The 25,782-nt window shown below is 35.2% G+C and overlaps 1 protein-coding gene across 1 annotated transcript; it reads right to left on the bottom strand.

Moving 5' to 3' along the window:
* Positions 1 to 7: 7 nt before the first annotated feature.
* Positions 8 to 25,516, bottom strand: LOC147064170 (sorting nexin-25-like). The gene is made up of 17 exons (XM_085958562.1): positions 25,316 to 25,516; positions 24,996 to 25,224; positions 20,981 to 21,294; positions 19,583 to 19,755; positions 19,309 to 19,495; positions 17,246 to 17,537; positions 15,206 to 15,415; positions 14,215 to 14,389; positions 11,689 to 11,849; positions 11,307 to 11,480; positions 10,162 to 10,296; positions 7,407 to 7,547; positions 7,176 to 7,309; positions 4,481 to 4,786; positions 3,425 to 3,558; positions 2,436 to 2,584; positions 8 to 1,273 (listed from the first exon to the last, which is right to left on the bottom strand). Exons 2-17 carry the CDS (start codon positions 25,221 to 25,223, stop codon positions 1,217 to 1,219), a joined length of 2,970 nt encoding a protein of 989 aa, XP_085814688.1. The 5' UTR covers position 25,224; positions 25,316 to 25,516; the 3' UTR covers positions 8 to 1,216.
* Positions 25,517 to 25,782: the final 266 nt, after the last annotated feature.

Genomic DNA, 25,782 nt, shown 5'->3' with positions numbered 1-25,782 from the left:
TAATTTTACAGAATGGAGTCGCTCGGCAGTTCGGTGCCCGACCTTGACAGATAATTATTTCCTATAGAAATCCAATAATCCAGCATTTCCAACAGTCCGGCATAGGTGAAAAAATATGGGTGCCGGATTACCGAGCGTCTACTGTACCTACACATTTTCGACTGTCAAAATCGTGTGTTTTTTGTTTTTAGTGGTTAGCACTATGTATTTTCTATAAGAATACTGTCTATTATCTATGGTTTGCAGGTTGGGTTCTGTTCAAAATATTATCTATGGATGCAATATCGCAAGTGATTTTAACATACGCACACCTAGAAACTGTTAAAATTAATTGAAATTAGCATGAATAATGAATAATAATTCAAAATACTAATAAATTAGAGTTGGCACTCTCCATCATTGAATTTATAGAGAAGGTGATTGTTCAAAATATTCTGCGGAATGAAGAAATCATAGAATAAATTTGTCGCCGTGACAGTATGCGACGTGCACCATAATGTATTTGAACCTTTAGGCTCCCCACAAACTAGGACGGTTGGCCAGTGTGACATGTCACAACAGCTGGTGGACGAGCATAACCAACAATGGATTTAACTGCAGCCCATCTAGATTGTTTTGATACCAACTACTACCTATCCTACTGGAGGAAGAACAAGGCGAAGAGTGTGTTAACACATTGAATAAGAAAAGGCATGTCAGGGGCTGGAAGTTGACGTGGTGTCATATTTTCTACTTGCAGCCAACTGTGAATTCACATGGGCAACCCCGCGTACCACTTCTGTGTCTCATATTTATCCACGACATGAGTGGCAAGCGATGCACATATTTGCCACTCCTTCTCTCACCCTCGCCTTATTCCACCTGCAATATGATACTTCCTTTTCCCCGTTTGCTTTATTCATAATAACCAGAAAGTCTAGGCGGACTGCACCACCCACTGTGACATCCTAGTTTGCGGAGAGCCATAATCTTGTTTTAACATTGATAAACATCAAGTGAACAATTCCCTTTACTTATAAATATAACTTAAATGTATAATCTCTTACCTTTAATAACAATAAATAGGTTCTTTACACTTATATCACTTATGGGAATGTTCGATGTAACACAAAGCACATTTGGGAAACGATAGTCTGTCTCGTTGTCAACTTCGTATGGTTGCTTTGGCTGATAGAGATGCACAGAAAAGCTTTCATCGGGCAGCTGATTAAATGGTCTACTGATGCTGTTTCAATTCCGGAAACACTTCCATTAATAGAACTTCAAACAGCTCCTACAATGTTGTAATATTGATAAGTATTTAAGTTAACTAAGTACAAATCTAGAGCAATTTTCTTTATTTTATTATGAGATAACATTTTTTTTTATATAATAGGTACATATGTAGATCTAAATCATAAATTGTTTTGATTTTATAATACAGAACAATCCAATATTTCAACTTCTACTTGTGTTATATTATGCTAGATCATAATATGACACATCTATTTACAAAGACCGACAAGTCTACGATATATGATTCAAAACCAAATAAAATAAAGTACATACATAATATTATTCTATATCAAGGACAGTGAACCATTTTTTACCAGTGTATCAAATAATATGCACAAAATCTTGAAAAAATAGTCACATGTCAGTTAAATAAAATAAAAGTCGGAGCTCACGTTACAGTCAATGGAAATCGTTACCGGACCATAATCAATGATTATTTTTTTGAAAATATGGATGTTATTGGTATGGAGATGTGGTTTTAACACGATGGCGCTATGTACCATATCGTCGCTATAGGATTGGTTTGTCGAATATCCGTTTTTGTCGAAATTGAAGTTTTGATGCAGAATGATTTTTGTATCTAAATGGACCAGAACCATCCTTCTCTTTAAATTACTTTGTAATGAATACAGCATTCATATGCTGTGAAAACAACATTTTAAATACCTCCATGTATTTAAATATAGGATAATGAAATTTGTTTTTCGTCTCCTGAACATTTGACATTTGGTCTATTCGATAAACCAATCCTACAGCGACAATATGGCGATTGTAACCATTGACTTGTTGAAATCAAAATTTGGTGATAAATTGATTTCGAGAAATGGACCTGGTCGTGCGATTTGACACCTCTACATTATTTCCCTTGGGGCTACGTGAAGTCACTGGTTTATGCTGATAAACCAGTAATAATTAACGCCTTGGAAGCCAACATTGTTATTCGTCATATATGGTCAGCAGAGCTTGAAAAAGTGGTCCAGAATGTGTTTTGTCATGAATAGCCATGGTGTGGTGGCCATATGCCCGAAATCATTTTTAAATGTTGCCATGTATTGATTTGTCGAATAAAAAAATATTTTTAAAACTAATTATTCGTGTTATTTTTTTTGGCTTAAAAACACACCATTTATTTAAAGACAGAATGAGAAATTTCTACTTACATAGAACAGCTGTTTGTTTTGGCGATGGTTCTGCAACGTGTCGAACATCTTTTGCGCCCCTCGCTGGGCTGATTGTGCCCCCATTAGACTCGTAAGAACTTCTGGAATGTTATTGATGAACTGCTCTCGCGCTAATACTCTCGTTTTATCTACAAATGAAAACATTTTTGTTAACAATAATATTTCATGTAGAACCCTCTTGATTTTATTATACTTTGGCAGGCTGAAAAATTCATAGCCTTGAAAGGAATAAGTACTAACCCGTCTCAATTTATAACCATTATTGATAAATAATTTGAACCTTCATATTGTTACTGGCAATATCCAACAATACTAGAAATTTTCATTCACTTATAATAAGTGTCGTGAAACTGAGTAATATATTATATTCAGCTGCATTCGGTGAATAAATATTTATCAAATCTTTAAAAATATGTCGGTTTGGCTCAATCATATGCAAAGGTTTATGTAAAAAAAATATGTTGTTGATTTATTTTCTGTGATAATGTAAGGCAAATATTTTACTACTTGGCTACTAACAGGCCAGTTTGGGAGGGCCTGCTTTATGTGTGTAAGCCCGTCGCAAATTCCACACCTCGCCATGCCACATACTGTGGGCTTTTTCACTTATTCTTCATTTGATGTATATTTACATTAGACTGAATTTCATAACTGAATCGCCCAGTATGAGTTGAACACACACTTAGTGTTCATAGTGCAATACCAGATGATAAGTACCTAACCATACAGATATCAAAGATGTTGAATCGTTTTCCTATAAAAAGCACTGGAGTAAGTTCCAGTTTGACATAAGTGCCATGTTTGTATGGAAGAAACAATCAACAAGAAAATTCTGAGAGTTTGTATGCAAATCAGTGCAGTATGTCCAGAGGTCTATTTTTCGGCTCACTGCAATATGTTTTGGCTCCATATTTATACAAGATTTTCAACAATATCGTTGATGGAAATAAATTATGAAATAAGCTTGCCTTTAATTTTCTGGGTTCGATCCTCGGTAGGCACGGCCAGTATGCCTCCTGGCCACCAAGATTTCATAATAATACTTATATAATAATGGAGCATGGGTTCTGAGAAAACCCACGTAATTGTATCTCTTATTTGCCTGAAAATCAGATGGTAAATAATTACTTTTACAAATGTAATAAAGAAATTTATAGAAAAATACATTTAGTACAAGACTTTCAAATCAAATTATATATAAGTACACTAACTAGAACGCCATCCGAGGATATACGAAATAATGTGTAAATTCTTCTTAATTATTAGGAATTTTATGCAGGCATCTATCATTTAGGGACGCGCCACATGTAAAATAAGAGAAAATGATTGCCGAAAGTGCGCCTATAATCTTTGTATCTACCTAATCGAAACATCATTCTTTTTTACCACTGCCAAAGAAAATATCTTGCGTTTGTAAAATAATTATTTCCACAATTAATAATTATTGAAGTCATCCGAATGGCCCCAGAATAACTAATTCTAAAACCTTCCAATAAATCTTTCATCATGCTCTGCAAAATATTCCCCACTATTTTAATCCTTACAGCACTGACGGCACAGCTGTTGTGTCGGCATTAGATATAATTAGCATGTTATTTAAATGTGGTAATTAAATGTTCCGTGGTGAATGAGTTAAAGAACCACCACAATGTAATATAATATACAGTAAAATCCCATTAATTCAAAATCGACAGGACAGAAAATGGAAAAAAAATCGAATTGAATATAAAATTTGGTAAAATTGTTTGAAATGTTTGAAATTTGTGAGTTTTCACGAAAATTTCGTTTCAACGTGATTTTACTGTATTATTCAATTAATAACTATTTTTCAGTGCATAATGTGAACAACGACAATATTTTCATTTATTTTGTTCATCTGTGATGTCATGATTTGACTTCAAAATAATGTTTTTAAAATTGGAACTGCGCTGCGTGTTTCTGACTTAAAATTTGGGAAATATAAAATATATATTATATACCTAATATATATGTTACTAGCTAACCTATTTCACACTATTACATACCTATTAATAGTTCTCCCATATGTTATTTGTACGAATGAAATAAGTGTTTTTCTCAGCCATTTAAATACGCCTCTCATGTCAAACACCTCTCCCATCAGAGCGTAGAGGGGTTCAGCAATTGCGTCCTTGCCATCATCCCCACTCCCGCCCTGTACTCCTAAAATTCCTCGGCTTCCAGTGTGGACGTTTTTAGTCGTTGCCTCTCCGCTTTCGCCATCAAGATAGAGAGATATTTCATCGTCTTCTCCGGATTCTCGGATTGGCAATTCGCCTCGCTCGCTTCGGGGTGCATTCTCATTACTTCCACTATAATAATAAAACAATGAGTATTAAAAAACACTCTTGAAAATGTTTGATATCGCCTCTCATTTATGGTATAGCTTCCACCAGCCCAACCATCTTCCAGTTATTCGTAAAAAGGAATAATCATATTATATAAATTACACTGAAAATCAAATTCACGCCGTTCAAAATGCTATAGGGCCATGTCACGCTAAATGATGAATACATAATCGAGAAAACTGATGAATTTGTTTACCTTAAATCACAGGTTAAATACCACTAACAATATGAGATTAATTAGAGTGATGCTTAAAATCTGGGAGTCCGAAAGCATTCCAGCGGATTGGCAGATCAGCGTTATCTGTCCAATATATAAAAAAGGAGACAGACTGCGATGTGAAAATTTCAGAGGGATATCACTCCTGAGCACAAGTTATAAGGTATTCACAATGATCCTGAAGACAAAACTGGAAGGTAACGCGGAAAACATAGTAAGTGAATACCAAGCAGGCTTCAGGGCAGGAAGGTCTACAATGGATCAGCTCTTCACAGTTCGCCAAATACTAGAAAAATGCTGGGAATTTGATGTGGACATTTATCAGCTCTTTGTTGATTTTAAGCAGGCATATGACAGCATCGATCGGGAAAAACTATTCGCTGTCCTTCTGGACTTTGAATTCCCTCCGAAACTAGTCAGGCTTGTTAGAATCACACTGCAGAATACACACTCCCAGGTGAAGGTGAATGGCCAACTGACGGAGGGCTTTGAAGTATCTCGGGGTCTAAAGCAAGGAGACGGATTGGCTCCCATGCTGTTCAACTTAGCCCCGGAAACCGCTAACAGAAAGTCTCAAGTGAACAGGAGCAGCACTATATTAAGCAGACCGAGCCAACTGGTTGGTTATGCAGACGACCTCAACATGATGGGCAGATCCATACAGGTTGTGAAGAAAGAATTTGACCACCTCCAAAGGGTCACACTAGAGATTGGCTTAAGAGTAAATGAAATCAAAACTAAAGTCATGGTACAAAGCCGACAAAATCAGAGCAGGCTGGGCCAAAGTTCTAGTTTTGGAAACCATCAATTTGAGGTTATCAACCGGTTCACATACCTGGGTTCCAATATTACAAAAGAGAACCAGGAACTGGAAGAAATAAAAGCCCGAATAACCGCTGCAAATAAATCGTACTTCTCATTGCTGCCCATATTCAAATCCAGTAATGTCCATAGAAAAACTAAGACCCGACTCTATAAAACCGTCAGACGCACAGTCGTTGCATACGGGTGCGAGTCATGCACGCTAAATATGAAAGCAGCTGAAATGGTGGACTGCTTTGAGAGAAAGATCCTGAGGCGGATATATGGACCCATGAATGATGGTGGGGAGTGGAGAATTAGGTACGACACGGAACTATACCGCTTATACCAAGATTCAAAACTCTCCACCTTCATAAAACTCCAGAGGCTAAACTGGGCAGGCCATGTCCAGCGCATGCCTGAGTCACGGATACCGAAGAAGATCCTCGAAGGAAACCCAGGGGGGAAAAGGCCAGTGGGAAAGCCACGCACACGATGGGGTGACAACAGTACAAAAGATGCCAACCAGCTGCTAAAAATCATGAACTGGAAAAGACGTGCGGAGGACCGTTCCGGCTGGAGGACGGCGGTGGAGGAGGCCAGGGCTTGAGCTGTAGCGCCATTGAAGAAGAAGTTTAAAACTTGGGTTCTCATTTCACTAAAACCAGAAACACTGTCTTCATACTTAGCAGGGCAGAATAGGTGTTATGTGTAGGTGTATGTGAAATCCTCTGGATGAAGTATCATGAAGCACTGAAGTCTGTCTACATACAACACCTAGATAGACACGCTCATTAGCTGTCAGCATTCCTTGAAGTTACATGTGTGCATGAAAATTTGCAAAAGGTCTTTTAGGTCTGTCTACGGCGACCCCGGTAGTCTAATACCTACGACAATGGCCTCTTATAATGGGTGTCCTGGGTTTGACTCTCAATGAGGTCAAAATATATCTTTGTGATTTTTTTAGGCCTGGGTATTTATTGTGCTTTGTGGGTTAACTGGGTTAACTGTAATTGAGCTTTGTGGCTTCTAAAGTGTTAACAAAAAATTTAGCAACTTCACTAGAATCGTGAGCTCTATACGATCATTAACGTGCCCAACCTCAACAGATTTATCAAACCTTTACACCTGCAATGGGTCAGTAGCGTGACGTCTATGGATGAGAAAACATCAACAATGTGCCGCACTTTCAGTGGACCAGAAGGAAAATAGAGTGCAGAAAGATGATTAAATTGACAAATCATGAAAAGCAGACAACTGAGCAGAATTTAGGAGTTTGCATAAGGTAACCATGGTTCCAGATAACAAGTAAATCATAATAATATTATTACCCACCTTTTGAAGAGTGTTGAAAATGAGAACCTGGATTTCTTTGGTGAAGGCATGTTGTGCTTGAGATGTTCGGAGCTAGGACTCAAAAATGCATAGATTGCTTCGCTCTGATTCAAATGTTCGTCTTCTAATATAAACTAAAAACAATAAGATGGGTACAATAAAAATACTATAAATCAACAAAAATAAGTAATTAATTTGTTAAAACTGTTGTTAATATATTATTATACTTACATCGAGGTATTTTTGTATTTGCATTTTCGCTTTTTCCAGAGAGTTCTTATCACTCTTACCAAACAAAAATTTGAATGAATTTGATGGCAATTCTAAATTTTTAACTCCGGCACATAATGGACGCAGTTTCCTATGGAGTTCCTGTAACAAAGTAATACATAACAATGAATATAACATGGAAATTAAGAATTGTCAGCATTTTTCCCAATTTTTTTTACTTTCAATACAGTAAAACCTCGATGTAACAGATTTTGGATTTAACGGACAAAATCACTGCTTTTAACAATGTTCGGTGCATGATTAACATGTGATCACTCAGCATTGCAGGCAGTTGTCGCTTTGCGTGACTTTTTGCATCAGCTTTAACACATTGCCGGCCGATATTTTCATATGTAAATAAGATATTTTAAATGTTTCTATAAAATTAAAAGTTAGCTTGATTGTTAAGAACAAATGCATATAATTAAAAACAGGTAACCAATTAATAAATATGTAAATTTCTTACATCTACTTTATTATAAAACAAACTTTCAGTTTTAACGGACACCGCCTCATTCATTTTCGTCCATTAAATCAAGGTTTTATTGTACTTGCATGTCTTAAACAGGTTGTCCGATATTCAACGATAAATGTACCACATTCTTGTTCTTCTTCTTTCACCCTGTCACGACTCAGAGTTGTGACATAAGGCAAGCAAAAGTTCGCGCCACTTCCCTCGGTCCATCTCTCCTCGGAACTCTTGCGCCTCCCGCTATGTCAGACCTGCTGCACGTAGGTCACTTTTGTAGCACAGCTGCAGGGTGAGGGAGGGCCGGCCACGACGACGGAACCTTTGAGGCTGTGCCACAAGGGTACGAAGCGTCGCACATTTTGGCGGCATCCGGAACACGTGTCCCAGCCACGTAAAGCGTCTCTTCGTGATTACCTCAATCACTGAAGGCTGCTGTGTGCGCTCACGAACTCGAGTGTTTGTAACGCGGTCGTACCGATGTAGGTACCCCTAAGATTCGGTGGAGACATCGATTCTCAAAGCTCGAAAGCCGAGACCCTTGAAGCTTAGTAAGATGCCATGTCGCACAGCCATACAGGAGCACAGGTAGCACGCACGCGTTAAACAAACAACATTTGGTTTTCACAGAATACAGCCTTGACTTCCATTTGACTCCAAGTTGGCTGAATGCATACCCCGCCTACCCATGCGGATTTCAAGCTCACTAGAAATACCACCATCATCGGCAACCGTGGCACCCAAGTACTTGAACCTGGACACCAGCTCGATGGGCAGACCGGAAACCCTCAGAGGAGTGTCGGCAACAATGCATGCAGCACTGGACATGGATTTGGTCTTAGCCGCATTCAGATGAAGACCCACACATTTTGAGTTCGCGGCGAGCCTGTTCACGATTACCTCGAACTGTTTGATCGCTGAGTCAAACACGACTTCGTCATCTGCATACTCCAAATTGCACGGTCTTTCTACGCATAGTTCGGTTTTGTCATCATGATGTAGGCGTATACCGCTGTCGGGGCGAACAGTTTTACGCATTATGAAATCCATCATGATGATAAAAAAAAAGGGTGTAAGTACACAGCCTTGCTTGACTCCTGACGTGATTTCAAAGAGGTCAGAGGATGTTCCAGCTGCTCTCATGTGACACTCTGTATTGGTGTAGAGAGCGCTTATCACGGTGATCAGTTTCTGTGGAACACCATAGCCTAGCAGAATTTGCCACAGAGATTCACGATGAGGACTGTCAAGTGCCTTTTCATAGTCCACGATAAAACAGGCGACAGGTATATTCATCTCTTGATATTGTTGCAGGGGGCATTAGAGAGTGGAAATATGCTCCGAGCAGAACTTCCCCGGGACAAAACCACTCTGCTGCGCGCACAAAACCTTCAGCATGAGACTTCTAATCCTGTACAGGAGAATCTGCGCCAACACCTTCCCAGGAACGCTGAGGAGAGTGATACTTCTGTAATTATTACAGTCTTGTGGATCACCTTTTTTGTGCAGAATAACCACGGTACCATCCCTCCAGGTTCTGGAGCAGTGTTCCCTCTCCCACATCTCCAATAACCATGTTTAATGAAATCGCTTCGAATATTGATATATTCCACTGAAGTGAGGGTGAATTTAGGTGGACGTTGTTTTATGAGTTTTTAAGATAGGGTCTATCAACAGTTCACTCTGTGTGCTTCCATCTATTTTTACTTTAATTTTATTTCTTTTCTTATTGTATTAATAACCCACATTTCTCTGTATTTTTACTTAAAAAAATGTTAACACTTATTTTATGTCATGTCGTGAAAACTTTGAATTTATAATTTATTACGTTCATTATATGTAAAATAAATAAATTTGATTTGATTTGATTTGAACCTCCGCAGAAGGTGACACAAGAACGGCAATATGGCACTCAGTCCGCAGAGCAGAAATTCTGCATCCGGTTTTTCCGGGAGCTTTCCTGCGCTTCAGTCTCTTGACAGCCTCTTCAACTTCAGCAGTTGTCGGAGGGTCTTCGCAGAACATTCTAAAGAAGGTTTAATAATTAAGGCAGGTAATAAGAGCGGGAGAAGGGCTGGTCGGGACAAGCCAATACGATTAAAGAAATGGAAATACCATCAGCGATAGTGACCATAGACAATATACAAATTTGCCCTGCCCACTTCTGCAGACGGGAAGAAGCCGTTTGAAGGATATTGTGAAAATTAATGTTCACTTGATGATTGTAAACTAATTTAAAACATTCACCTGAAAGTGTGTAAGGGATCTCAAGAGAACCCATCCGGTGGAAATGGCTTCAGGATCGTCGGTGTCTCCTTCTCCTGAAGGTTCGTCTTTTTGGACCACAAGTACAAACTGAGGTGGCTGAGATTCTTCTACAATCTGGAATAATTGGATTACCGATAATTAATTCTTGTCAACTAAACATAGCAGTATCGCGTCATGCAATAAAAGAAACTTGCTTCTTATAGTAGAAGGTGTGTCAAAGATATTCTCCTCTCCTCTCATTCTCAGTAGTAGGTGTTAAGTGATTAGCTATCAAGTAGAAATTTGTTACACTGGTTAGAATTTTCAATCCCGGGATTATAATATTCAATCCTGGGATAAGTATTTGTCAATCTCGGGATTAGACAAAAACATGTGAAATTTTTCCAAAAATTTATCAATGTTTGATATCAATATAAACTGGGCTTCTATAAAATATATACATATATACTTGAAAAAATTAACATTTAGTGCCCTTACGCACTTGCGGCAGATGCGCGATGCGGCCTGCCGCCTATCGTTTTTGTATGCAAATTAACAAATATTGCGTATGGTGTAAACAATTTGCATATAAAAAACGATAGGCGGCAGGCCGCTGCGGCTAACCGCGATGCGGCCTGCCGCAAGTGCGTATGGGCTCTTAAACATACTTTCTTCACCAAAAATTTAGTAAACACAAAATTTTATAATATAATATGTATGCAAATTTTCCAATTCTGTAATACTGTGAAAGTTTGAAGATTGTATCGATGACGGTGACAGTTTTCTGTGATTTCAATAGACTTATAATTATTATATCAAGTGTGCTAAGCCAAAGCGGCATTAGGGGAGTCATGGCGAAAGTGATTCATTAATGGGATTGATCATTTTATTTAGAATCTAATTTTCAGCTTTCTAAAAGTGCATTAGCAGGAGTTCCTGATGACGAAATTACAGTTATTTTTTTGTAGGGCAAGTAGTCAAAAATATATGACGAAACCAATAAATTCTTTTTTCAAATAGTTTATCAATATCTAAAATAGCCACTTTCTTTAAATTAGACTTCTTTAGTTGAGAAAAACATGTCTCTTTCATCCGCAAATAAATGTAAAAGTGATAAGTTAGAAATAAATAAATGTGATTGTTACTTCGGCACTGCTGACGGTGGCTCGCCATTTGCCGAGATGTTGCGCCCACGTGTACGCTCTCGCCAAGTGTGCCTCCAACCGCCGCCTTTCGCCAGCCAATGCCGCTACTTCTCTCTGAAGTAACTCCAATACTTTCGACTCTGGCTTTAGCGACACTCTTAATGCTTGAAGTGCCTGCAAGAAACATTCATTTCATAATATTTATGACAATAATTCTTGTTACACATTGACAATCAGAACTGTGTTTCTGTATAACTTCAGAATGCCAGTAAATTATTTAAATAATCAGTACAATATACCTACTATTATATCAACAATTGCTTTATATAATAATGTATTCTGCTCAAGTTATTCATATAAATTAATCAATAAACGTAATTACCTGTGTTTTATTGTCGAATCTTTCCTGAAGCTGGTCTAACTTTTTTCTAGCATAACTGGAATGTTCTCCGACGTTCAGTACACCGGCGCTGTCATTCGAAGAAACAGAGTCTCCAGATAATTGCCGCTCTTCCATTGGGGAGTTTTCAACAATTTGTTGATCTGGAATAAGAAGAAAACTTAATATGATCCTCTACTATCTTTTCAAGTTTGTCAGGTTCACAACATGACATTTGGAAACAAAGAAATAGTATTAAACAAATACTTTTATGTAAAAATCTTGTACATGTGGAGCTAAAAATGTCAATTCTTAATTCTAAAGTTCTTGCGTCATTTGTAAACATAAATAATCCAGCGCTGAGATCTAAACCAGTGGTATACGAGAGATGTCTGGAGGTATATGAATAATTTGTGCAATATAAAGTATAAAAAAATTAGCATAGAATAGTAGCGTTTAGTTTTGACTAAATATACATAATTTTTTGGTGGTACTGAGATAGGTGAATTTTGGCTTTGGTAGTATGTTTAACCCGATCGCCGCGGATGGGACATATGTTGTTTTCAACATAAGCTCTGATACTGGGCGGATGTCGCACCTGTTGATATCGAAAATTGAAATGTCGGTAAAGGAGGAAATACTTCACGCATAGTATTGATTTTTGTATTGAAAAATGCTCTGATTCGTGTTCGTACCGCCATATCGATAACTTTGTCAAAAATATGTTGTTTTAATTTCATAAACATCGATCTTTCGAACCCCCTCGATCTATTGAGATTCGCCGGTACGATTGCATCAGTTCAAATCTACGCGGTATTTTTCTGCGGCTGCGCAGTAGGTATACAAAATATATTTCATTCGAGTTGAGTGTGCGCCGAGTATTTACCGTGTAAAGTTGAATATTCACCGCGATTTTTACATCATGTGCGGGAATACGAAAAAGACAACCAAAAATGAAAAGAAATTTAAAATTTGTCATAATATTTCTAAAAATGTACTTGAACTTGTGTTCTGGATTATGTCATTTATTACACATGTGTCACCTCAATTGTTTCAAAGTCATAAATCGAGCTCATTATTGAAAGTCAGTAAAGATGCGTCCACACGGAATGAAAAAATATATATTATTATATTTTAGAGGATTGCATGTTTTACCAATAAATTACGAATTACTATGAAGGAATATATAAAACGTATAAATTTTTGATAAAAAAACACACACGGGTAGGTATACAATATAATATAAAATATAAATCATGAAATATTGACTTTTCAACTATATTACATAATATATTCACGTGCAATTTAATGCTTATAAATTTTTAAAACCTTACCCAAAAAAATGTTTTTATAGCACTTTTCACGCTACGCAATTTAAAAAATAAATATTGTTTTTTTTATAAAACATAAAATGACAATCACTAACATAACACAATGCTCAATAAAACTGAAAAGTAATCTACAAAATCCAAGTTTCACTAAAAAAAAAATAACAAAAAAAATATTATGATATTTTCAACTAGTGTGGACTCACCTGTACGCTTAAATTAGTATGGCCCATAAAACATGTAAAATGCTGACACAATCCAAGCCACGAAATAAAACTGGTGACTAGCCATCCAATTTTAATGTATTTGTCATCAATAAAACATACACTAATTAACAATAATTCATAAGTCACCAATAAAAGCTATTATTTTCAATAATTTTTATGGCATTTTTAAGTGTTTTTAGCATGAGTAAAATATAATTGGTCAGTGATTAATGTCTTCATCAGCGCACTTGTTTTGAAGTCGAGTGTTTTGTCATCGAAAATGGCTACAGAGTTTATCAGAGCAAAGCAATACGGTAGATTTTAATAAAGTAAACACAGTTAAATTCAACACTCCATTATGTGTTTTAGAGTGGCACTTGGATCCTTATGTATCTAGGCATGATAACAGTTGTACACACAATTTTTAACTGCTGTATTTATTATAAAACAGCGAAGAATAACATTTCGAAAAACCTACCGCGGACAGTACATCTTTTGTATGGAAACTTTACGCGCCGATCGGGTTAAGAAATGGTCGAGAGCCGCTGATATAGTTTAGAATAAGCACCCCCAGACGTTCCAATTTCATTAGTAACAGTACGTCTGTATGTGTGTTGGGTGGCATAATTCTATTGGGTGATGTAGGGTGACGTTGGATAGCGGAGCTATACTACTCTCAAACAATCCAGCCGAATTGAGATGTGTGTAGCATTGTTGGGTGGTTTTTTTTTCATAGGAGTTTTTAGGAGGACATGTGGTCTGTTTAAAAAACAATAATCAACTGACTAAATCGGACCATTTAGAGTCAATGCCCAATTTGCTCAGGCTAACAAATTGGAACATCTGGAGCGCATTTAGTAGTATAAAACTTTATATTTCAGAACTTAACCTAATGTAACTTAGGTACCTAGCCTAATCATACACACCTTGAAAGACTACTCATAAATAGAGCAGGCACTACCGTTGTTGTATTTCACAACAGAAAGGGTTCTTACCTTTGTTGTCTTCATCGTTTGCTAAAGCTTTTATCAAAGCTCTGTATTGTTCGCTCAATACAAACGATTGGTAATATTTGTCCTGTAATGTGTTCAACACCATTTGTTGGACTTCGTAGAAAACCTCAGGCCCCTTGTCGCCCAATAGAAATGCTTCCATTCTTTTTCGAGTCTCCTATATTTAAAGGAAAAGAGATTATTAATAATTTACCTTGTGATGAGCTAACACGATTCGGTGTACGTAGTCAATTGCACACACATACAGATACAAAAGGGTGCTCAAAAAACTAACACTCATTGACAAAAGTTCTAGCACAGTTACTCCTTGGACAAAAACCCGCCAGACATTACCTCCCGATCAACGAATAAAAATGATCTTCAAATTGGAGTTTCAGTGACTCAACAAACAATGGATACAAAATATTTATTTGATAAAATAGATGTATTTAAAAATAAATTAATTTTTATCAGGTGTTTTTTACATGGGGGGGGGGGGTTATTGAAGAGTGGTTAATGTCCGGGGGATGTTGTCCAAGGGATATTTGTCCTGTAACCACTGATAACACCTAAAAATGGCCTTCCCTGAATCAATGAGAATCGGAACCTCCTTTAGATACTCATTCGCATTATTTTTTAGCCCTAGTATGTAAGATACGCCCACAATGACCGAGCGGCTTACATGTCGTGGGTCCCAGGTTCAAATCCTGGGTTTGGCATACACACATATTGTTTTTCAATTGTGTTTGGAGTCAGAGTATGGATCAAATAATATGTTGATCAAGTGGCTAAAATCCATTTCTTGTAAAAATAATCTGTTAATACAAACCTCAACCCATATGATCTTATTAGGATAGGAGGCCCATATGATCTTATTAGGATCGGATATAGTCAAAAGGAGAAAGAATGTAACATAATTGTATAAATATTTTTTAATTTACACCCGCTACTCTCTCATGGAGTGATTTAATTAATTCTTGAAAATTATTCTAACCTTATCAACTTTAATTTCAGCACTGGGCGATCGGATATATGTGTAAAATATTTCAGCCCCCAGTTGATGCCAATTGCTTCTGTGACTGGACCTCAGTTCCTCAACTGCCATCCAATAGCCGACAAGTCCGTGAGAGCAGAGGGTCTCCAGGAAAAGGGAAAGATGTCGCCTGCCCAATACACTTTCCAGTATTGTATTAAGACTCAAAACCTGAAAAAAAAATATTATTGTGCCATTTCTCGCATCATTCTTGATTTTAGGTCAGTCACCAGCAGGGAAGTCTTTGCTCTATTGTCAGAGTTAGTAGTCGACTGTTTATTAATATAAAAAACATCAGTCATTCATTGACCGCTTGCTTGCGCACAAACACTTATAACCAAAACTATTTCTGAACCTCAAGTGCTACCACCGGGTGACTCAACAAGTGCATACTTTGAATGTGTCCAGTGCAAACTCCATTAAATCAAACCACCTGTGTCCATGTTACCGGCACAGGTGTCTCCTTATTTATCACATCATTCATCAAACGTGTAACGTGCGAGTGCCAACTACGTCGTGAGGGCATGCCCCGGGAACCAGCATCAGCCAAATCGCAGAACAATATACAAGGTCAGTCCCTGGCATCCTACCTGTAACTCCCCCTCCTAGCATCCATATCTACCATCACGATCATCCCACCAAACAATAAAAGTCCACTACGAAAAGCGCAACCAATGTTAAATAAATATCTCATAGAATATAATATTTTTATGTAAGAGGAATTATATTATTACGGTTATCTGTTCTGATAATCCATATCATAATGAATTAGGCTAACTAAACATAATTGAATATAATATCATAATGTAAACATGGTATAGATAATTAATATTTGTTGAGAACTGTTTACCCCATACAACTACACTATCAGATAATCATTACAAATGTAATATGTTTTATTTTCTGTTCCTCGATTTTTAATAGGGTTCAATTGGCTCAAAATGAATTAAAATCTGGTTCCCAGAGTATAATTGATATCATTGTGAAAAACTTGCTCATCCAGTAACATCAAAAAATAAATTATCTAATTTTTAATGCATCCCCAATTATTTTCTACCTTGTTGCATCGTAATGACACCGTTGCTCTGTTTACACAAGCAGACTTGACAACTAATGTCAATTGTAGTAAACAATTGTCAATAATCTTAAATAAGAAATACAAGCAACGATTCAGGTACCAATTGGATCGTCTCGACACTAATAAATTGTAATTAAATCATAACGTGTCGTGTTGCTAGTGTTAAAAATTATAAGAAAACTAAAAAAATATCTAAACTTATATAGTTATGCAAACCATACAATATTATTAATAACATATTTTAAATTAGGTTACTAAAGTTAATACGATATCCAAAAAACTACATGTTGGGGTATTATTTGGGTTTGCTGGAGTGAAAGAGAGAGAGGATCCCGTCTCTTTCTGTATGTTGAATACTTAGCCAAAGATTAATCATTTATCGTCTTGATAATGGTGTGACAACCGAAATAGTTATCGATTAATTAACCAACCTGTGGAAATTAATACAATTTATATTAAGGTTTTATAACATAAAATTCTACGTAGTAAATGCTAACTCAATTAATAAAAAAGTGTCTAATGGTTAACTTGGTGATTAAACTAAACTGTCTTCCGATATAATTCCTTCATTTCTTCAAATGTCACCGATAACTATTAGAGATTTTAGTTGGACAAGTTGTAGATATGTATTTAATACTATAATACTTTTGTTTCGTGTTATTAATGCCAGTTAAAATAATGAAATAAGTACAGCGACTATCAAACGTCAATATGACCGCATGGAAACCTTCAAGGCGTTTTTTACCAGCCGAGTCGACGAGCTGGATCGGACTGTAATAGAAATGTTTCCATTTCACTCACAATTTGATATATATTATGTACCCACTAAAAATATAATATAATAATATAAGCATGATTCATAGTAGTTGTATTAAAAAAAAAACACAATCTAATATTTTACAAACAGGAAACAGTTTAATTACCCGGGCGCTGTCAGAATCATGTGACGGAAATGGTCCATCCCATCCGAGAGCTGTCAGAGCGACTTCGCACTGACTTTTAGCATATGAGAGTTGGGAGATGTATCTTTTCAATTTCCTCGCTGCGGCAATTTGCCTCCTTCCGCCACCGCTTCCCCCTCCCGTTCCGATTCCAATGCCCCCTCCACGGCCTGCTTCCCCTTTCCCCTCCGCACCCGCGTCTACCTCCACACCTCTGGCTCGGTTCATGTTTTGCAAGGTGGTCGCTTGCATTATGTTGTTCAATATTTTGTACCTGTATATAATTAAAAGACAATATTCTTTTTAATAACTGAATCATGAATGAAAAGTTTGGAAGTCTTATAAGCTTTTAGTATCACAGCACTTGATACTGGTTCCGAAACATTTTTAGTGCAGTTGAATTGTGAGGCATAGCAAATATAATATTTTGCAAGTTGGCGCATTGAAACACGAGAGCTATAAACAGCAATTTTGACACTTAACACGCGATTTTGTGATTGTTCATTACTGAAATTTAACGTGAATGTTTTGAATTTGTATAACTCATATTGTGTTTGTAATGGTCAATGTATGTAGTATGAATTATTAAAACAATACTATCCATTTGTATCAAATTGAAGTTTCAGGCTTTATCTAGGCAATATCTGCATCTTTGAGTTAATCTAAAATTGATGCAGATGATAATAGTGTGAAGTTTGCTAGAAATGAATCTGCAATGCGAAATGACTTTTCAAATTCACTTTCATATATTTAGGTTCCATCTTCTGGAGATGGTATTTATCGAGATCTCTGATCATGAGAGTAATTAATTCTCTGCACGTCTCGCAATGTTGAGACGAAAAACATCAATGTTTACATCAGCACATTCAAAATCTTGGTGTTATAACAGAGACACAATTATTGAATTGTCAATTTATCATCATAATACAGGCATTCTTTGACTAAAGATATTTCTTTTTGACTTCGAGTAAATTGTTTGTTATTGATAATTTTGGCAAAGAATGACTGATTTATACAGGATTTTATCGATTAGATAATTATTATAATATTCTGAATAAAACTCAAACAACAACAAAAATATATGACCAATGTGTGGGAATATATCGAGTGCTTAAAGTCAGATAACGTTATCTACAAAAAAGTGTTTTTTTTTTTTTTTTGAGATAACGTTATTTTACATTTACGTCTACATGATAGTCAAACAACGTTATGTCAATTTTTTCTAATTTCTTATTAAATCGTCAGTAAAGTTTAACGCTAACTCCATAAGTAACCCTTGTTTTCATATTTTTTTAAAACTATCCCTATAAATTTTAACATCATCATAAGCAAGATAAATGTACAATACACAATAAATTATAAAATATTAACATTAGGTTTTAAATAAACATTTCCCTTGTTGAGTAACAAGAATCTAAAATAACGATTTTTGGCTCTCCTGTAAAGTTGCACTTTTGTAGATAGTGTTGTTTGACACTAAGCCCTCGATATCTAGGTCGTAAGTCAAATACCTATCTGTAATAAAATTATACAAATTCTAGCTACCAGCACAAATTTCTAAATGAATGAAGATTTTGAGTCATTAAATAAAATAATGGCTACGTTTGAATAATGAATTGAGAAATATATTTATACTTTGTGGACATACATAAATGTCATCGCACGATTTTCGACACTGTGTGATATTCTTTTCGTCATCACATTTTTTATTTTTTATTTCCCCATTCCATTTGTTAAAAATCAAATTAGTTGAAAATGATTAATTTCAGTATAATTTTCTCACGGAATATTTTATTCTTAGAAAAGAATAAGTTTGTATTTTTATGATTGAGTGACATTCTATACAGCCCCTTCCTAAACTCTTTGTTACAAATCATCACATTACCCACCCTATCCCCATAAGGGCATGATGTCATAAAAATGATTCCTTCCTTTACTTTAAAATGTCAAAGAGTTACAATTATTATTTGACCTAATTAAAATAGATGAATTCAACTAAAATAATGTAATATATTTAATGTAACAAATTATTTTCACAAACTAACCGAGTTGTTTTCAACAATTCCACATCATTAGAGTTTTGTATTGACTTGATAAACTCCTCGAATGATTTAGCATCCTCGTTAGTCCTATTATGAACAGCTGCTGCGGTTTGTTGAGCTTCCAAATAATTCAGGACTTTCTGGTTTAGATAATCGGGTTCGGTGATCATGTGAACGGCAGGCTGAAGTACTAAACAGATCATGAAATTTAATAATAAATCCAACTTACTATTGAATTGTTTTTTTATTGTAAAATTAATGTATATTTTAAACTTACTTTTACATGTTAACACTTCCCTCAGAAGATGAGTTGCAGGTGCCAAAGAATAGCATCTTGGAAGTAGAAACATTATGAAGAGTTCGCTGACCTGACGGAGAAAGTTCATCTCAGTAGTTGGAGACATCAAATACGGTGCCAATGCAAAAACTGGAGATTTAGTCGTTTCCGCTCTGAGAATGACAATAATAAAAGATTTTTGTTTTAATGTATAATGGTTTTCATTACAGGGGGTCCTCATTATCCGAGTATTCGTTATCTAAGTCCCCGCAGTTTTGCAATGCGAATGCAAAAAAAACGAATAAAAAATAAAAAAACACAAGCATAATATCACCTTCCCCCGTCCTGTCTTTTGCTGCTAAGACTTTTAGTGCGTGAACGTGTCATCATGAATATTTTTCACGCATAATAATGACGTCACACGTGCACTTAACATGCCTGAAACCACTATTCATACCATATTAAGAAACGATTCGGATATTGAAATTACAAAAACATGACAATATGGCATTCTGATTTAACTAAATAAACTCGTAAAATGAATGACGAAATAGAAGATTTTGCTGCTTCCAAAGGGTGGTTTCACCGATATCAGCAGAGATATGGGTTTAAAAATATAAAAATCCAAGGTGAAGCAACTAGCGCAGGTACAAATGCTGCTAAAGAATTTCCTGTGAAATTAAAAAAAGTCATTGAAGAAGGTGGATACAGCCAAAACAAATTTTTAATGTTGACGAAACCGCCTTGCAATGGAAGCAAATGTCATCAACAACCTACATTTCGAAAAAAGCAAAGACTGCACCAGGGCCATCAAAACATTGACGACCCCACAAGTGATCGTTCTACGAAGATCAGGAGGAAAGTTATGGTTGTGGTATCATGCTATAAGTAAATTTTAATGCAAAAAGAATATCAAAAAAAAAAACCAGCTCTCGATTTTTATTTTGTTTTACCAAAAAACATAGGTTTATATTACAATTTTAATGAAAAATAAACTATTTAAACTTATAACCTAACTTAAACTTAAACTTATATCTAAAAAATATTTGTTTTATTTTTCTATACGTGTCCCAAATAAATCCATTTTCCCTATTTACTACATAATTTTGGTCCCCGTTTTAAGCAGATTCGCTTTAAGAGGTATTTTTTCATTACCAATTACCCTCGGGTAACGAGGACCCCCTATATATATAAATATTATTTTATGAGATAATTTTCTCACGGTTGACATTATGAGGTTTATCAATTATTACACAAAGTTCGTAATCAGTAAGTGAAATTGTTTGTCATTATTTTATCAATGGAAAGTAGTACACAGATATATAAATATCAATAAACTATTTATGATATCCTCATGTGAATCATTGTTATTTTAAAGTTGTAGAAAAGTAGACTTACACACAACTATGGGCGACACGTATTTTTTCAAAGTGCAAGGTTATCTTTGAAATCATATCGGTTGCAATCAATTTGTCTCCATCGACTCTCGATATCCTTTCATAGAGATCTTTTACAGCACCCCAGAGATCTTCCTTGAACTGTTCGATAGTAATTTCAGGCTTGTATGCGTACTCCTTGAGCCAAGAGAGAAGGAAATCTCGGAGGATGAGCTCAATTAACTGCTGAAGCAGTCCATCCACGGTCCGCCCGAATACAACAGCCAAATGATGATGCTGACTGGCGGGAGGTTTTGCCAATTTCAATGGTTCTGCCTGAAATATTAGTAGTACAGCAATATTATAAATTATTTTGATTCTTAAAAAAAGAACAATACAATAATTAGCATTATATAATTACAATGTGTATAAATTTATTTATATAATAGTAAATAATTTTTCATGTTCATAATACACCAAAACCTGATTTGTTTTATGTTATTTAAGCAGTTCATTCTTCTAACAAAGGGTCTAAATGCATAATAATACTTATTTACATATGGGACCTAATGTGTTAGCCAACTCGGATAAAAAAGAAAATAGTGCATAAAGATAAACAGGTGACACCCCTGGCGGTGAAATTGAAAGTAAAATGATAGCTGCTGTTAAATAATTATGTTTTGTAAACTGAAATCAAGTAAATATATAGTTTTGGACAAATCACGATTGTATTGAGTACCTACTGATTATCTATGCAAACACCAACCAAAAGGAATAAATAATTTGCATACATTTGTGGGAATTCCAAACCTTGTAGATTTTATAGATTAATTGATGTAGGAGGAGAGCGTGTTACCATTTCAATAGATTAAAATTATGTTAAAAATACTCTATCTGCAATGCGTGCATTTATTCAATTAACCACCGATAAAGCAGCCAATAAATTATTGAATGTTTATAATATTAACAATCGATTCTCAATTTATATTATGCAGTTTTCATACTTTTACTATTGTACGCATTGTCCATTTAATAATATTTTTATAATATACAGAAAACCATAATTTTATAAATTACAACATTTCTGATCGCGGGACGTTGCCATGTTAATTCTTATTTTAGTAAAATTTCATCTATACATAAGGAACTTAATTGGTTAGTTTTATAGAACATCAACATTCTATGCCTCAGGCTCCGAGTAGTTGAATAAATCGTTAACGTGCCCCTAATTGTACGTTAATTATATAAATTAACTAATTGCGGCACAGAAAGGATTACTTAAGTATAATTATGAAAAAAAAATTTAAGCAATTTTTAAAATCAGAAACATGATACATAAATCTTAGTAACCTTTACTTGGTGTTACCACGATTATAAACCTTGAGAAAGTTAACCATAGACATATGCGAAACACAGTCATAAGATAATTTTTATGTGGTGAGTATTGATAAACACATTTTATAAATGATGCATTTGTGCTGTCTCTATGTGCATGGCTAATCTAATAATTAATATATTAAGTACCGTATAAGACCTATTTATTTACATAGGTATTTTTGGTCCAGGTTAATTAGATTTTTTTGTGTGTAGAAAGGCATACGACCCTTGTAATTATTACAATCACTATGTGTCGCTAAATTTCAAAACCCGCTATAACACTTTTTTGAAATAATTAAGATATATATATCGATGGATTCGTTATTAAAATCTCTACATGAAAATTTTATCGCCTCTTTCAAAATCTGCTACGATTGATTAACTGTCATTTATGAAACAAAATCAATGCGTCTATCAATTTCCGCTATAACACTACTGAAACATTCAAAAACCTTTTTAGTTCAAAAAGTTTTTATTGATTTTCTCAACATAATGAAAAAGTGTTATAGCGGGTTTTGAAACTCAGCGACACATATGTGAGGTATTCTGTGTGATTCAGGTGACTAAAATTTCCTCAGTACATAGAACCAGTCACTATATCTTTCAAACCATGTATGATTTTTCTATTCTATATATTATATGAATTCGTTATATCGCGATTGATTTTTAATAATATTTTTTTGTCCCGCACTTATTTTGACACGGCCACATGCCAGGAATTGTCATGAGTGGAATCACGCGCGTACGATCTTCTCGCTTGCTCATGTTATGAGCACAAGTAAAACAAAAATAAGCCAACACGTTGCTGACAGGCCAACCAAGATAGCAACGTGGAACATAATTAATGTTATTTTTTTCAGTATAGGTATTGCAAGATATATAATAATATGTACTTAACTTTAATATTATGTACAATGTTTGTTTTGTTATTTTATTTATTGATAGTGTTTTCATATTTTTTTTAAATTCCCTGTTTATTGCAAAATTTTGTTTATTGCGACCGTCTCCGAAACTTGTCCCCATGATCAATGATCAATGAATGGTATGTTTATATGGAATTTACATAAATTTGACTTGGGCAAATAAACAATAGTTGGAGATGAAAATCTTTAAACTGGATGTAGAACAATAATGAGCATTTCGTTTGATGACCAACTTTACAAGAATGCATCTCGGCTGTAAAGTGAGTTATTGGTGTATAATATTATTATGCAGGGAATAATGTTTGAAATAAAACATTACTAAAAATATTGTCTGCTAACTTATTACTGTTTGGATCAAGCTGAAATTACCAAAATGAATTTATTGAAAGACAGGTTCATAGTGTAAACCTAAGGAAATGTAATCACACAGCTGATAACACTAGGATTGAAACGGGAAAATCAATAGATTATTGACTGAATATTATCCTAAATTAACTAAAAAATAATTTCGAAGCATTTGAACGAAAATGAATATAAGAAAAACATATTTTAGACAGGGAGGATGTAGGGGAGGGCAGACCTGTTGATGAAAATTTGGAATCACACTCTACATACATGATCCAGTTGATTGCCAGAAATACCTATCTATATGGTAGTTAGGGACGGCTACAAACATAATTGCATTAATACTGCATAAGCCTTTTGACTGAACAAGTGATATGAAGTCACATATCCACCATGTTCGCGAACCAGTAGCGCTCTACGATTATTCTTAGTGGATATGTCCCCGTGCTCCGAGTGTGAATATTTCGTAAACCACAGAATGCGTTCCAAACGTTGTCGGTTTTTTTTGCGTCTCCTTTTGAGCGGTTACAGGTTCGCAGAATACCATTGGTTTGCGAACATAGTGTATAATATGCAACTTTACAATGCTTGAATTTATATACTGTATACTTGTGTAGGTATAACTAACAGTGTGTAGCTAACACTTGCGCAAGTCAGAAATAGTCGCGTTTCTTTTGTTATGTTTTTTGATGTCATAGTTCAAGCGTATACTTTTCATGTACACTTATGACTTATGACATATGGCCATTATGTATACTTGTGCATGAAAATCTCTCAAGTATGGAGTTACATCTGTAGTTGGCTTACGATTGGATTGCTTGGTAAAAGAGTATGTCATACTATAGTCCGATAACACGAAATCGTTTTAAGAGACGTACCGGTCACAGTGGCAACGCGTGCTAGAGGCATGTTTAAATAATGTATCGGCTCTCCTTTTAGATGCTACTCCTTTTCTTCTTCGCAATAAACTAAAATATTACTAATAATAATTCTAACATCACTCCTGATCGTTTTAGACATATTTGTATTATAAAAAGCTTCAAATTATGTAAATTGACAGATTCGTACACCACGGCAGCGTACATTAAAATGATAAATTTGAGGGCGTTCCTCATTTGAAAACGAAAGTGTGATTAGATGCACTGGAGGGAATTGTTAGTTCACAGTTTTCACATAAGGATAAGAAGTTCTCGTTCGACAGCAGCTTTGCGACTCTAGGCAAGTATATAATATAAGCACTAAGATAACTTCATAAATAATTTATTGAGGGATTAAGAAATCAATCAATTATACAGAATCTTATTCTGAAATCTTCATTCTTAAAGCATTGATTAAAAACAGTATTACTTGTAGCATACAATCAATTATTCAACAGGTGTAAACTTGACTCACATTTATAGTGTCACGAAATTCTTGAAGATCCTTCTCAATGTGTTCGATGAGGCCTGCCGGTATCTGATGCTGCGAGGATAAATTGATGTACGCCCAAATGGCGCACGAAAATCCAAATATGAGGGCAAATATTGTGACCATCAAAATGCTTGTCAAAGAAAGAATCCATGGCCAAAGTAAAGCGAAAATCAGAGCCAAAATCCCGAAACTAGTGACCCACCAGTTCATTCTAGAAATAAATACAAATACGTAAGAAATGTGTGGATAATACACATTAAATGACCGCAAATAAATTCGATAAGAGGCACATTATAACATACGTTTCAGAGTTAAAGAGGACTGCAAGAGGTAATATCGTTTATAAACAACAATCCTGATAACATTTCGTTCATACACAACAATAAACAAGTGGAAGGTTATCTCAAACGGCGTAATTATGCCATACTTATTGGTTAAAGGTTTGAAACTAGTATTATTTTTTAGGCAAACGCACAAGTTCACCCAGTGTTGTCGTTGTGTACTTATAATTTTGACGTTTGATCTAAGGCGGTGTTTTTGTATTAAAAATATAATCAACCTTTTCTCCAAATTGTAGTGCCTTCCAAAATTTTAGTTATGCACCAACATAGATGTAAATAAAATATTTTAAGCAAACACAAACTTCTTTTCAAAAATAGCTTTAAATTTATTCTTTATTGTACTATATATTTTTATTAAATTAAAATATAAATATTTTAAGATTTAGTTTGCAGGTTTCCTGGCAATATTCGTTTCATGCCACAAAATT

This window comes from Rhyacophila brunnea, unplaced genomic scaffold, assembly GCF_057557595.1.
Source record: "Rhyacophila brunnea isolate RB1 unplaced genomic scaffold, BYU_Rbru_1.0 scaffold_8, whole genome shotgun sequence".
NCBI lineage: Eukaryota > Metazoa > Arthropoda > Insecta > Trichoptera > Rhyacophilidae > Rhyacophila > Rhyacophila brunnea.
Note: the sequence above shows the minus strand (reverse complement) of the source record. Positions and strands in the feature narration are given on the sequence as shown.

Coding starts and splice junctions, on each gene's coding strand:
- LOC147064170 (XM_085958562.1), bottom strand. CDS start 25,223: ATGAACTGGTGGGTCACTAGTTTCGGGATTTTGGCTCTGATTTTCGCT. Junction 4,787..7,175: donor TTTTCAACACTCTTCAAAAG/GTGGGTAATAAT, acceptor TTATTATTATAG/TGGAAGTAATGAGAATGCAC. Junction 2,585..3,424: donor TCGAACCCAGAAAATTAAAG/GCAAGCTTATTT, acceptor TTTCATTTGTAG/ATAAAACGAGAGTATTAGCG.